General features: G+C 38.2%; 1 protein-coding gene across 2 annotated transcripts in view; it reads left to right on the top strand.

Moving 5' to 3' along the window:
• PTPN4 (protein tyrosine phosphatase non-receptor type 4) overlaps positions 1-15,766 on the top strand; it is a 121,245-nt gene that overhangs the window by 36,873 nt on the left and 68,606 nt on the right. For both annotated transcript variants that reach the window (XR_010071897.1, XM_063340681.1), the window contains exons 2-3: positions 6,829-6,983; positions 15,337-15,444. Coding sequence is in view for 1 of the 2 variants with exons in the window: in XM_063340681.1 (XP_063196751.1) it covers positions 6,846-6,983; positions 15,337-15,444 (246 nt within the window). In the remaining variant the exon portion in view is untranslated. The remainder of the gene's footprint in view (positions 1-6,828; positions 6,984-15,336; positions 15,445-15,766) is intronic.

Here is a 15,766-nt window from a genome sequence, read left to right as displayed (position 1 = left end):
AGTGACAGAGCAAGGTGTTTTGCCTTTAACCTTTGTCTCCCTTAGTAATGATGTGATTAAAACATGAAAATCTTGCTTGATATCACACAGCAGTTTAAATTTGAAACCTCTATCCAAAGAAGCAGATAAAAAGCGTTATCCAAGGAGGTTTTAATTTAAAAAGAAGTCCTCAAATAATTTTTAAACTGAGAGTAATTATTAATTTAGGTGTCAAGCCTGTACTGAAATCCACAGTAAACCCTGTGAAATCCTCATGTTTACAAAACAAGATGAATTAACGATATTAGAAACTTACCTGAATAAGTGGATAGAATATTAATTCTCTGTTACTCGCTTGTGTATAGGAGAAGCTGATGGTTGAGGAGAGAGGTTAAATTCAAATTCTCTTCTCTTGGCTCTTGAAGTTCAGGCCCAAAATTTTCAGGAACCGTCAGATGTAGTTTAAGAATTAATGTTTTTTGTGTTGGATTTGTCTCTTCTCTCTTGGAAAAGGAGGATGTAAGAGTAGCTCATTCAATGAAATGCAGGTGAGATTATGGATGTTTTTGTGGGCATGTGAGTGTGTTGCTCTTTATTGCTCTCAAGAATGAAGTACTTGCAGATAGGAATTTCTTTTGCTTTTCTATACTTCTTGCATCTGTGAGGGATTTAATCAAGCAGCTCAGAGTGCCCGCAGATAATAGAAGTCTTGAGGGAATGTATAAAAGCAGCTGGAGATTAGATAAGTTCCGTGTACCAGTTTTGCATATGAAGCATGGAGGCTGCCCAGGGCCAGGCTGTAAAGAAGGGTGTGGGATGCCCTGACAAAGGAGTGGGGTGAGCTTGGAGTCCCGGAGCTGCCAGCCCCATGCAGATATCTGGGCTAACGAGAGCACAGTCTGATCACCCACCAGTGAAGAGAAGTTGCTGAGGTTTTGGAAACTTTATCTTCCTAACTTCTAATGCCAACGTCTCCTTGTATCCAGCGCTCTCCTTTGACAGCTCTTTGGGAATGTAGTAAGCACTGAAGAAATAGTGTCTGTAGTTACATTGTGCAGTCACTGTAACTGTCCCAGTTGATCGACAGGAAAAATGCGATACCCCTCTTTTCCAGTGGAAGTTTGGGGAAGAGTTTAATAAGTGGCCATATGATAGCTTTACAGGAGTATATTATTTTCCGGAAGCAGAATGAATTTCATCAATTTATATATTACACATAATTAATAAACTTACAAAAGAAACAGAAGATTTCGATAGAGCCCAGGATCATTAATGATGCTGTTGCCTGGCTAGAAGTCTAGTTCAAGTCTGGCTTGAACCTTTGCACCTGGTGACAACAAAGTGAAATGACCCAAAGTTTACATATCAGCTTTCAAGAATTATGGATACTTTCCATTGTTTGGTCAGCAGAAAGCAGGAAAAAATGAATGAAGTATGAATCATTGGAATGAGTTCAGGGTTGTAGTGCATGGGTTGATTCACTTAAATGAAAATGCATTTCTACTCTGATTTTATTCATAAGGAATGGCCTGAAGCTGTGTGCTACATCAGAGTTGCTTTCACAGCTTTCAAAACAAAGTTTTGAAAGATAAAAAATTTGAACTTTCACTTGTTGGACTAGTGCAGACTTCCCTCAAGAGAGTGCACAATCAACTAATGTTTACCATTTTCGAACTGGTTTTGGTTAAAACATTTAATGCAGTTTCACTAACATGTTTTCAATAAATGTGTATGAAGATGGGTTCTAGGTATAACTCGGTGTTGTTTGAAATACAGTATGTTGTATTACTCTGTTTAAACCTTCAAAATTGTCTTTGTGCTTTTAATAGTGGTTTTTTCCTCCTAATTAGATTGTCTGGATAATTGTAGTAAACATAGGGTCCGCAGTCTATTTAATGCATTCAAGCTACAGCACGTTATAAGGATGTGGGTTTTGTCCGAGTCTGTCCTACTTTTCCATCTCTTCAGTTTGTGTAGCAAATTGATGTACTGTGTTGGGCCCAAACCAGCAGGTGGGCTACAGTGGAAATACGTGCCTTCTGGGTTGCTAAAATACCAGCTTCTAAACAAATGGAAATCTGGCAATGCATTAGCTTCTTAGCTGCTTTAGATTAGCCATGAAAAATGGCATTTCTCACGTCCTTGCACGCACATGTGCATACTGTGCTAAGGTGGTTGTCTTTGTGTACAGTACATGATTCGAACTGTCTTTAAAAGAACTTTTTACTTCAAGTCAGTGAATCGGTTGCACTCTTGGTAAATTATATTTCAGTTAATTACCCTCTTAACGAACTGCTTATTTTTTAAGCTGCTTAAAATTGGTTAGTTTATTGTAAGCCCAAGCAAATTGTCGTTTTACTGTCTACGTTTTCATAAAAGAATAGAGGATGCCGAAAATTCATTTGTGAAGCTTCTGCATGCTCTTTAATGCCCTAACCAAGCCAGTATCGCAGGAATGTTCTGCCCTTTGATAGGGAACACTCCCTAGAATTGCTTCATCTCTTGAAACCTGAGCTCAGGCAGGAAATGTTCAACTTACTCCCTCCACAGACCTGAGAGGTAAGTGGAGTTTCATTGCTCAAGTTCTGTCCTTCTCCAGTTGCTGTAGCAGCATGTGCTTTGGATTGTTAATTCAGGTGTCTAAATATTACATACTTGCAGAAGACGCTGAAAAATTGTAAGCAGAAACCTTCCTCTCATACAAAGGTTAATCCAATTTAAATCCAATTGCATATAGAAAGATTCTAGTGTAAGTACCCATGGTACTGTCCATGACATGAATATGCACACACAGTAGTACCTTGCTTAAGTTAAGCTGCTGTTTAAACCAGTTGTTCTCAAACTTTTTTGGTTTGAATCTCACCTTTTATCTTTACTCCTATTTCTTTTGAGGCTGCAGATTTTACTTTGGAGCTTGAAGTCAGTCGCTTATTTGTTCCATACTAACTTTAGCTATACCATATTTTTGTTGCAGCAGTTTGCAACCAATGTAGCTGAATTTTTAACAGCTTTGTCATGTTATATATCAGTATTTGCTGGGAAATCAGATAGTTATGATTTACAACCTCATAAACAATAGCTAGCCGTCTCCCTGTTTTGCTGGTATGTTTTCAAAATGTACAGCAAGAATGGCAATACATGGTCAGGAGAAATATTGTTGTCTGTGTTCTTGGTGCATGTATTTCTGGAAGAAAGGAGTAGTAAAGATGTTATGGATACAGTTCGGGGCCAATTATTTTGTAGAACAAGTGTGTCACAGTATGACCAGTAATTGCAGGGTCTGTCTGCGCTTAACAACTGTGTCCTTTTTGTATGTACATGTGCTGATAGAGGTTTAAATATGGGTTGTGTACACATGATTGGCCACAAAGCAGTTAAGTGTAGTAGCCCTGGCAGATTTTAGGAGGAGTATTTTTGAGAGAGCGTGTGATGATGAAGGCGTTTTAACATAATCTCTACATGCTTTCATAGTTTCTTTGCCGACACATGGGGAAAGAGTAACTTTGCATGTGGTTTGCAGAAAATAGTCTGTCTTTTGTCACCTTCCTCTGTTACTTTCATGGCTGTTACATTTCCATTTTGGTAGAAGTATTTCAGTTATTATACTTAGTTGTAAAACTGTATTCTGTAGTTGCAAAAGCCTCTTAGTTTCATGAAAGAAACTTGTCTACTACAAGATGGCTGTTCAGGCTACTACGTATTTTGTGTGGGACATGAAATATAACGCTTCATTGCCTAACCTGAAAGTTCAAAGCATGGTGTCTTAAGTCCATGAAGACAACATTCATGAATGACTGATGTCCAGCATGATGTGAATATGAGCTCCACACGAGGAAGGTGATAAACTCCAGACTGTGGGAACAGTATGTGAGAAATATCTTTACGTGTGCGTCCTATTCCTCTCTTCCTTCCGTAAAGAGAGTGAGAAGGCATTGCCCTTCAGGTCTGCCAGCTAGAGGAACTGTTGTTATGACCCAATATATCTGGTCCTGTTTCCTTAGCGACCTCATAATACAGTGTCTTCTTTCTTGAATTTGACCATTTCATGTACGTACATTGAGAAAGACCCAAATCACTGTCGGTGACTCTTCAGTGTTTTTGTTTGGTTGGAGTGAAGATCATCTGTGTTACAGCAACAGCCTTGCTGCGTCTGCAGGTTGGGCCTGTTGAAGGACACTGAATGATTGCTTGGTATTAAAGGATTTGTGAGGATCGCTGAGAGCAGATTTTCTCCTTGCTCACTGTTAAGAATTTGTTGCTCCGTTTGAAACCCAGAAGTTTTCCGTCTAGTTTAAGGCAGTGATGAGGAAGGAAGCAATACTGTTGGTCTTGATCAGCAAATAAGACAAAAATAAAGGAGAGAACAGGAGGCAAAGGAGAGATTTGTCTTTTTCTTTCCTTAAAGCATGATGGTTTCTGGCCTTTAACAAATCTATTTTTACTGCTGCAAAATTGTAGATTGTTGAGTTAAACCTTCCTATCTCACTACCAAATGGTTTTGTGAGGACCGCAATACTTACTTGGAAACTAAACAGCCCTACTTTGTGCACTGGTGTTTGTATTCGTGGGAAAGGACTCTAAGATAAACCCTCACTGTGTCTTGGTTGATTTGTCACTTATTCAAATCCTTGTAAAATATGCCTGTCTAAGGGTTGCTTCTGTGGTATGGATAAACTGTTTTTAATCAAATTGCATGCTTTTCTGAAACCTTCTTTGATTCATTTCACAGGCAAATACCACTCTAAAGTCTTGGCTGTAGTTACTGGTTGTGTAGCTGCACTGATAAAGATGCTGATCTTTATGCTGTTATGGCTAGTAAGGTGATTGACTTCTAGATTCTGTCTACGTGACAAAATATTGTTTGTAAAATGTTAAGTTGTTGGCTCAGATCACTGATATGGAGGTTCAGTTCCTGTTCTTCGCTGTTAAAGGTTTTCTTCTGCCTTTTATTTTTGGGACTTGTAGAAGTCATAGCAGAAGCAGTCTCTTCATGAGGGGTTCTCAAACATGTACTTTCTTGTTAGGCTTTACTTTGGAGTTTTAATGTTTGTGACACAATTTTTCATTATTTTATCATTAGGAGAAAGTAATGAGTTTAGCTTGCAGCTGGTGGGTTTATCTGGTATCTTTATCTTTTCTCAGTTTGTCCTGTTGGTTTATCAAAACAAAAATAAACTTGCTGTAAATCTACATGAATACAATTCTGAAGCCAGAGTGACTGAGTAGCCAAAAAAAAAAAAAGCTGTCTGGTAAGGAAACAAATACTTTTTAGTCTGAAAATGCTGTTTAAGTCAAAACTGAAACATTTTGCAAGGATGGATTACCAACAAAAAGACTTTTTTTGTGTCTGAGTTGTGTGGTCATGCTGAAAGAGCTGAAGACGTGCACTAGAAAAGCAAAATACCTCAGGGATTTTTAGGGTGGTCCCTTGGGAGGTTGGCTGCAGGTGGAGGGTGGAAGGCTAAACTGCAAAGTCCTGGCCCTTCCTGCTACAGGCAGCTTGGATCTTGGTCTTCCATTTTCCCACGAGGGTCTAAGTATCTAGGCTATCATCTAGGAGGGGGTTGATCTTTTATTTGTTACCTGTGTTCATTTGTGTGCATTGGAGCACAGATACCTGTTTATGTTCCAGGGAAGCTCTCTAATCACTGCTGGGACGTTTGCTGTCCTCTGCTGAATTCACCTTTTTTTATTATGATACACACCCACCCCCCAAAAAATAGGAGGCACATGTGTAAATGTTTTTGAAGTCTTAATAAGTTTTTGCAGAATAAGGAAAATGAATCATTTTATATTCAGTTTTGAGAATACCTGTTTTCTTTCACTATTTTTAAGGTCTTTTAATTTTCTATCTCAATGTATTATCTACTTAAGTTATGAAACTTTCTGTTTGCTTACACCCTTGTCAGAGGATGTAGAAATAGTTTGCTTAGAGTGTAATTAAGTGAATCACAGGCCCTGATACTGTGAGGTACTTAAGAAGGTAACTAGTATTGTTGGACAGGGCTAATAGCATCAGGTGTGCACATAAGTACCTTGCTGGACTGGGGTTGCATGATAATCATTAGCATCTTAGTTTTGAAAAGTGAAAGTCACATTTCAATTCTTGCATTTGATTTATCAGTCGGGCGTTGGCTCGTGCTGGTCATGGTTCCTTATTTGGAGAATAAGAATTGGTTGTGCTTGCAAACTAGATATGTAAATCCAATCAAATTGACCTAGGCAGAAGATTCAGTAGTTTGATAAACCTTTATCTATTAATGTTGTAATTATTAAAAAAAAAGGGCAATGCTAATGTTTTTGTTATTATTGTGTATTCTCATGTCTAATCATTATACAGTGAATGCATAGGCTTTGCAGAATAATGCATCAAAATAATTGTGTATTTATTCTTTTCTTCATGCCTTTTCTCTATAAAGCTTTTTTGTGTAAGCATTTTTTTTGCTATTTTGCACTGAAATTAATTACTTAATTGCCTCTAATATTGGGAGCCTAGTACCCATGATGCCTAGCATTTCCAATGCTTTTTGAAGTTAAAATGTTGTTCTGAATCTTTAAAAAAAAAAAAACAGAACAAACAAAAAACAAACCCACAAAACAACCTTAAAATATGGAGGGAGTGGACAATGGACAGAAGGTAAAGGACTGAGTATTTCGGAATAAGGTTGTGTTGTAATTGTAAGATATTATTTTGTTATTGGATGCCATGAATTTAGTACTCATTTTTCTTTTGTCTGTAATGGAGTTTTTTAACAAAGGATTTGCTGTGTGTTGACGTTTATTTGAAGTATGACATTCTTCCTTTGCATTTTTTGATCTTTTTAAATTTTATGTTTGTTTTGCCTAAAGACCCTGTGTGGACAGTAATGACCGCACGTTTCCGATTGCCTGCTGGCAGAACCTACAATGTACGAGCATCTGAGCTGGCGCGAGACAGGCAGCATACAGAGGTGGTCTGCAACATTCTTCTCCTGGATAACACTGTACAAGCTTTTAGAGTTAATGTAAGTAATTTGCTTATTGCAAATCAATATCACTGAGCTTGCTTTCCTTTGCTGGATTTGTATGGCTAGAGTTTGACTTTCAAAATAGTGTTAAGTACAGAAGAGAAGGGGAAGTTATGCTCAGGCAGGCAAGTTTGTACACGTACATACTAAGTCACTGTGAACTTAGTCATTCTGGTATCCTCTGTAGTACTAACACATCTTCATTTCAAAATTGAATATACAAAGCATAATTTATTTCAAGTAATTCTCTTCATGGACTAAAGTTGTATAGTGGAAACGGAGAGCAGTTTTGCCGCCGAGTTGAATAAGAAGTGAGCTTTTGTTTTCCTCTGTTCTGGTTTTTGCATTTTGAGCATGAGTGAGGTGTAATGGTAACTCTTCTCACGTAGCTGACTATGTTAGTCGTGTGGATGGTTATATTTGGCTACAGCTATCATCTTAAAGTATCTCTTTGCTTTTTGCAGATTATATTCTTGTCCTATGCTTTCCCTCACTTAAACTCACTACCTTCTAATGCTCTCATGAGGATGTCAGGAAAGAAAATACGAAGTTGGTTGCTGAATGCTGAGGACTGTTACTGGGAAAAGTGAATAACTTTTACATACGAGCCTGGAATTTAAAATAGGTTATTCATCAGATTTTCTAATCAGTAATCCTTGATAAGGAGTTAAAATGAAAATGTACGTGATTTTGTGCATGTGTTCATACAAGTGCAACCATTTCTTTCAACTTCTTGATGAAAAAAAAACACAAACAACAGGCAAGGACCTCACAAGAAAACATTAAAGCATTTAAAGTGATCTTTGTGTGAGAAGAACCAGAACTCAACAGGAAAGCAACTGTTGCATGGCCTGGGACAGGAGAACTCAGTTTTTACCCCGTAAACTATAGAATTCATGACTTATGTGGAGAAAGGTTGAATACTGTGATGGTGAAAGTTGAGTTGACATGAATATTACCATTTTTCAAGAGGAAATTGAACTTCAGCGAATGGTGTGAAGGAGTAGCTCAATATCAAATTAGACTGTGGGACTTCAGATGGGAAGCAAGGGAGAAACAAGCAGTTCTCAAATTTATGTGAACAAATTTAATTTGGACTATTTGAAAAAGTTCTAATGCTCAGTAATTGGAATGAATTCTGATATCCAGTGTTCAGTGAGGATATTGATACATTTGAATGTTTTAGGGTAGATTTGTGAGAGTGATTGTGTTTCTCTGCTCTGTAGTCAGATGGTTAGACCCTGTGCAGCCTGCAGCTGCCTATCGGAGGAGCAAAATCTCTGTTACCTAGCAAAAATTTGCAAGGATCCAGTGTTGCATGGCGTAAGATTTAGAAGTAGACTTGTTTAGTTATTTGTTTTAGATATTTCAATCAAGATGGAAGGTTTTAGGATGTTCTCTTAAGGCATTTTTGTGGTTGTATCAGGAGCTGTTTAACTTTTTGGGATTTCTGTGTAGTTAACGGTGGGAATTTTGGGTGATGGAGCTGGGGTAGGGATGACCAAAGACTTTAATTTATCAACATCAAGCCTCACTTCATGTCTGGGATAATTTCTTCTGTTTCCCTTTTTCCTTTGTCTCAAGAATATTCCCCTGCTCTTCTGTATCTCTTCTTATCATTGCTAACAGTTTCCCAGTCTATACTGCCTGCCAAAAAACAGTATATGCAGAATGTAGTTGGACACAAAGCATTAAAAGTGCATGAGAAATTGTAATGTGGGGTTTTTTTCCCTTCAGGTGCATGAATCTTCCATTAAAATAGCTGTCTTGCAGTTTTTTCTTTGTTTATAAGCGTTGGCTGAAAAACGGAATAATTGTTGTACAGTAGGTATGGGAGATTATGCTTCTTTTTGATCTAGGTGTTCAAAAGCTGTATGTTGTTAGAGAATGCCTAGTGCCTGTCTAGAGTAGAATCACTAGTTATAAATCCTTAACTGCCTCTTCATTCTCTCCCAAGAAAAAATTACGTAATATGTTCTCACCACCTCCCTAGTGTACTAAATATTTTAGTTGCATGGATCACGCTTTACTGCTTATACAGATCAGCCTGCAAGTTTGTCTATTAAAACTGAGTTTAGGGAATAAAAAGTTCCTTGGTGCTCAATGTTTTGATCTCAGGTCTTAGCCTCAATCTGTATTTTTAAAAATAGGGAGGAATAAAGTATTCAATCATAGCGAATGTATGCTAACCAAATGGTATACAGGTTTTCAGGGTTTATAGCTGTGTTTTACTTTATTGTGGTTGACACAATACTTGGCAATAAATATTTATGGAATTGTTTTCAAAATAGGAAGAACAAAGATAACATCAAGTAAATTAGCAAGGTTTTTTTCTCCTGGTGATTGCAATAGGTATTCTGTATGCTAATGATGGTAAAGCTTAATCATCTGGAGTATGCAGTGCTGTATTAATGAAAAAGTACTCAAATGCTATTTCTTCTCCGACAGCAAAGTACTGATCACTGACAATGTCTCTTGATAATTTATGTGACGTGTTCTAAGTTCACATTTCAACCAGCTTTTCCCATTGATCTGCAAAATAGGCATTCTTTGTGCTAAGCCTTACCTTGTACAGAGTGTAAGAAATCAAATCAAATAATCCCTGTGGATTGTAGCCAGACAAAGGTTATTTTGGTTGCTGGCAGAAGAATCAGTGGGAACTAACCTGTGCATATGATCGCAGAGTAGAAAACCTTTCTATAAAATGCTGTGCTTACCAAATGAAGAACTCCTACTTTGACCCTGAAGAGCATACTTCAGAGAACGTGTAGCTGGAAGAAATGAGGCTGGCTTGAGTTAATAACATGATCAGGATGATTTGCATTACCATAAACCTGCTTCTTCAAGATCAAATTGCTTTAATTGTTTTTAATTAAGTGTTTAAACACCTCAAATTGTATCTTTTCCACGCAGGCTGATTAACTGTATTCCCCGAAAGCCAGTACATAGATACAGAGATCACATGAAACTAGAGGGGAAAACTAAGTTGAGGTAGCTGGGATGAGTTGTTCTGTGACCGAGGCTAGTGGGTTAGCGCTCATGGACAAATGTTTCAATTTGCAGCCTTTATTGTCTCAGAACTCTCCTCAAAGTTAATGAATTTGCACTCTAATGGAAGTAAAACCTAAAAATCTGTAAAATAACGCAAACCAAAACAAAAAAAAAACCCACACCAACCCCCCTGTAATTTCAGAAGTGAAAACTTTCAATAATTTAATCTTCAGTTTTACTTAGTTGATTCCCTTTTTTTCTTTGACCAAAAAATTGAATAACCTGCTTGGAAACTTATTTTAAAACAAGGTAGCTTTTTGCAATGCTCACAAGGTGTAGAATGAAAGGAGACAGTAGTGCAGTGCTGGCTCTTTGGGGATGTGCTTGCTTAAGTTGCAGCACAAGTATTGGGGTGAGGTGGGAGAGGAGAGGTTCCAGTGTTGTCATTGGTGAAGGAGCCGTGCAGCCTCCTGCAGACGTGTGAGCAGCAGAGCCGTCTGACCCCCTCCGGGAAAGCCTGGGCCATGTCATCCCATTCCTCCGTCATCAGAAGTCCAGATTTGTTTGGACTGACACGCCAGCAATGTCTCCTGGTGTTTGCTGTAGATGCAGCCAGTTCTGTAGGCCAGCAACGAAACCAAAATGTCATTAAGATAAATTGGGAAGACAGTGATAGTTGGTAAGCAGGCATTAAGTACTTAAAGGGGGCCTACAGGAAAGATGGGGAGGGACCCTTTATCAGGGAGTGTAACGACAGGACAAGAGGTAACAGTTTTAAACTGAAAGAGAGGAGATTTAGATTAGATATTAGGAAGAAATTCTGTACTGTGAGGGTGGTGAGATGCTGGAACAGGCTGCCCAGAGAAGTTGTGGACGCCCCATCCCTGGAAGCGTTCAAGGCCAGGCTGGATGGGGCTTTGAGCAACCTGGTCTAGTGGGAGATGTCCCTGCCCAGGGCAGAGGGTTGGAACTAGATGATCTTTTAAGGTCCCTTCTAACATGAACCATTTTATGATTAAACCTGTATTATTGCAGATCTTTTCCTAAATTTTCAAACAGGAATGCTTGCAAACAGCTAACAATCATTTTGCGAATGGAAATTAATGTGTATATATCTCGTGGTATTAGATGTTAGCCACTAGATGGTAGATACTTCATAAAGTGCAGTTAATATATTGATGTCTGCTGTTAATGTCAGATTTGTTCTGAAAGGCCAAAATTTGTTAGACATTTTGCCTCCAGCAATGACTAATAAGTACACATAACATTCTAATATTCCAATTCAGAAAAAATGTTGATATGTTTCCTATCTAACTACTGTAGTTTTATGCAGTAGTTCTCATTTTTCATATATTTCCCATTATTTCCTGTTTTAAGAGCAAATATTAATGTTTAACTTTATCTGTAGGAATGAGGCAAGTTTCTTTTTATGCTAATCCACATTTATTGGTTCTGGTTTTTTTATTAAAAAAAAAAAGCAAAAGTAGAAACTTGTTACATGCTTTTTATAATTTATAGCAGCTATTCAGTGGTTATGATAGTATTGCAATTATTTTGGACCTTTCATAACAAGCAGGATTGTGACCTTCACCTGCTCTGGCAAGCTGCAACATCATTATATAAATAACAGAGACAGGTTAAACTGAGGTCTGGTTTTACTAGATGCTTATCTTTATTTTGCACTGAGAGTAAAACATTGTGATCAAAACAAATGCTTCATGTTGAAACTAGTCTTCTCTTACCAAATTTGCTGCTCTGTTGCAGGAGAAATACCTTCCTTGTGGTCGTGAAATGACGTTCTGTATCAGTAAATTCAAACTGATCAGCAAGTTCTAATCTTTTATCATTAGGAAACATCTATCCAGATATTTAAGAAACAGTATAAAGTCTCAGGTTTAGATTGGAAAAAAAGCAGCAGAATTGATATCTGCATATTATTTGAAGAAGTAACATGTCAGCTGTGGTAAATGTAAGACTAAACTTGGGTTCCAAACGTCTCCTGTTTTCTGATAGTTACCGTCATAAGTTCTTAGTTTGAGTTCTGATTTAAATCTACATGGGGAAAAGTGCCAAGAAGCAATTAGTGTTGCTATGTAATTTTAAAATTAGTTCTATTTGTTGAAAAATTTGTACTGATTACTGGTTTATTTCAAATTATATCAGAAACTCCTAATTTAGTAAAAATGACTGTTTTTGGATTGTACGTAAAAATTGCCTTATGCATTTTTACTGTTGTGTATTTATTATGTTAACATCTGGGTTGGGGTTTTTTTTTATTGTTTTTAGTTATTGGAAAGTAAATTTTTCAGTAGCGAACTTTTTAACAATGGTGCTCCTAGTAGCTGTTCCATTTTGTTAAACATCAAGAAACAGTCTCTGTATGATTTAAAAAAAAAAATAATCTTCTTTCAAAGTAAATATAGCAATTCTTAGATCACTCTAACTTAGCAAAGTTTACATGGGACCTGAAATACGTGCCTTTTGTAATTTCAACTTAAATACACAGAGCCATGATTATGATTGTCCTGCTGGGACCATTTTAAGCATAATTTTTTGATAGCTATTTTCTAATTTCTTTTTATTACTATGAAATAAATTATCAAGCTTCTTGGAGTTTTTAGCCCCCAGTAAGTGGTTTTGACAGTTTACTCAACTTCAGTGTAATTTCAGCTGAACTGAACTTAAATTTCTATCAAAATGACTTTTGATAGAATGCTCTTAGATGTTAAGAAATGTCTGGATGTGATTTGTAGATTTTTCCACACGTGGATATTAATGAAACTCTTGCAACCTTCTTTTGACCTGTTAGTTACATAGTTCTGTTTTAATGGCTGTAAAATCATAGAGTCTTCATGGTTGGAAAGGACCTTTGAGATCATCAAGTCCAACCAAACAACCTACAATCTCTGCCACTAGAGCATGCCCTGAAGTGCCACATCTAGACGTTTCTTAAACACCTCTAGGGATGATGACTCAGCCACCTCCCTGGGCAGGCTGTTCCAGGGCCTGACCACTCTTTCAGTGAAGTAATTCTTCCTAATATCTAATCTAAACCTCCCCTGCTGCAACTTCAGACCATTTCCTCTGGTCCTGTCATTATTCACCTGGGAGAAGAGGCCAACACCCACCTCTCTACAGCCTCCTTTCAGGTAGTTGTAGAGGGCAATGAGGTCTCCCCTCAGCCTCCTCTTCTCCAAACTAAACATGCCCAGCTCCCTCAGCCTCTCCTCATATGACCTGGTCTCCAGACCCCTCACCAGCCTGGTAGCTCTCCTCTGGACACGCTCCAGCACTTCAATGTCCCTCTTGTGCAGCGGGGCCCAGAACTGAACACAGTACTCGAGGTGAGGCCTCGCCAGTGCTGAGTACAGAGGCACAATCACTTCCCTACTCCTGCTGGCCACGCTATTCCTGATACAAGCCAGAATGTTGTTGGCCTTCTTGGCCACCTGGGCACACTGCTGGCTCATGTTAAGCTGTCCGTCCACCAGCACCCCCAGGTCCTTTTCTGCTGGGCAGCTTTCCAGCCGCTCTTCCCCAAGCCTGTAGTGTTGCTTGGGGTTGTTGTGACCAAAATGCAGGACCCGGCACTTGGCCTTATTAAACCTCATACAGTTGGCCTTGGCCCATTGATCCAGCCTGCCCAGGTCCCTCTGTAAGCAGATCAACACACTCACCTGGTTTGGTGTCATCTGCAAACTTACTGAGGGTGCACTCAATCCTCTCATCCAGATCATTGATAAAGATATTAAACAAAACCAGCCCGAAAACTGAGCCCTGAGGGACACCACTGGTGACCGGCCGCCAAGAGGATTTCACCCCATTAATCACAACTCTCTGGGCACGGCCATCCAGCCAGTTTTTAACCCAGCGAAGAGTACACTTGTCTATGCCATGATTTGCCAGCTTCTCCAGGAGAATGCTATGGGGGACAGTGTCAAAGGCCTTACCAAAGTCCAGATAGACAACGTCCACAGCCTTCCCTGCATTCAGAAGGTGGGTCACATGGTCATAGAAAGAGATCAGGTTGGTTAAGCAGGACTTCCCTTTCCTAAACCCATGCTGGCTGGCCCTGATCCCTTGGCTGCCCTGCACTTGCCGTGAGAGCTCACTCAAGATGATCCTCTCCATGATCTTTCCTGGTACCGAGGTCAGGCTGACAGGCCTGTAGTTTCCAAGATCCTCCTTCTGACCCTTCTTGTAGATGGGCGTCACATTAGCCACCCTCCAGTCATCCCACTTGTAAAAGTAAACACTTGTATAATGTCTATGAGAAGTGAGGTCATTTGGGAGCAGAACAGCAGTTTTTTTTGTTTTAAAACTTTAAAAATATCTTATTGCATGCAGTAAACAAGGCAAGATGTATCAAATTCACTGTATTATCAATAATACTGAGCACCTAGAAGATCATTAGAAGCTTGCTCGGTGCCAGAGAGGTAGAATATCTGGGTGGAAAATGTATCAATCAGCTCTTTCATCATTTTTTTATTGTTTGACAGTTGTTCTTGCAGAATTTTTCCTCATCTTTTGTACTTCAAGAAGCTATGACACTTTAATTTCTTTGGGAAACTCCCTTCAGATTTTACCAAATGTACTTATGGAGTCCTGTCATAATGGCACACTTGTGTTTCAATTACTGTGTTGGCAGTATTTTCAGGTTAGGCAAAAGATTGCTAGGCACCAATAGCTACAGATTCTTTTTATATCATTTTGTGGGTAAGATTTGTCCCTGTAGTATAAATAAAGTTTGTTCGCTTGTCTCTGAAAAGTTATGTTACTGTTATTCAGTTCATTTGAATTAGTTCATTTAAAGTGAAGTAATATCTTTAAGAGAACACACTGAAATGAGACTTCTCAGTTAGATATTCGGCTTCTTCATCTAACTGTGCCATTTAACTTTGGAAATATTTTCAATATGCTGGTTCATTTAGATTCAGAGATAAAATAAGTAAGAATAACTTGTACAGACCTGTACTTTTACATTCAGTGACCCAAACAAGGCTACAAAATTCTTTGTCTAATCCTAGCCTTTTCTCTTTTCTTTTTTTCAGTACTCCTTTTAAATATCAAATTTGGCTAATGACTGGCTTTCAGGAATAATCACGTAGCTAGCTAAGAAGTGAAGAATTCTTACTGTCAGAAAATGACAAAGAGGAAAAATAATAATTCCTTACATATGTTTCAAAAAGAGAGATGAAACTCATTTAAAAATAGTTCTCCTGGGATACACTTTGTGGTATTTAAAATCTAGGCTGCTAGAGCACATCTGAAAGAATGTTTATGTTCTCTGCCTGTCTGAAGTCTGTGTGTCCGATTATATATTTGTTCATTAAGCAATTTATGTATTTGTTCTCTGCAGAAACATGATCAGGGACAAGTTCTATTGGATGTAGTCTTCAAGCATCTCGATTTGACAGAGAGAGATTACTTTGGTTTACAGTTGGCTGATGAATCTACTGGTAACCCTGTAAGTTTATTCGGTTTTATAAAGACAATTTTATAAGTCATGGTCATGTTTGTCACTGTGCCCTGTATCATTGTAAAGAAAAGTAAATAGAAGCCATTGCAATATTCTGCCACCCTCTCCAATTGTCTCATTCGAATAGTTCAGTATCACCTTGCAGTTGTAATAAAACTAAATGTAAACAGTTACAAGTTTGGAGTAAGATGTTGAGATTTTATTAAATAATTCCTTAAAAGGGGTATTGTTTGTTTTGTTGTGTCTATTTACTAGACTGCATGATCATTGTCATGTTAAATATTTTTAATTTTTTTTTTTCATTAGGACT

The sequence above is a fragment of the Chroicocephalus ridibundus genome, chromosome 7, assembly GCF_963924245.1.
Source record: "Chroicocephalus ridibundus chromosome 7, bChrRid1.1, whole genome shotgun sequence".
NCBI lineage: Eukaryota > Metazoa > Chordata > Aves > Charadriiformes > Laridae > Chroicocephalus > Chroicocephalus ridibundus.
Note: the sequence above shows the minus strand (reverse complement) of the source record. Positions and strands in the feature narration are given on the sequence as shown.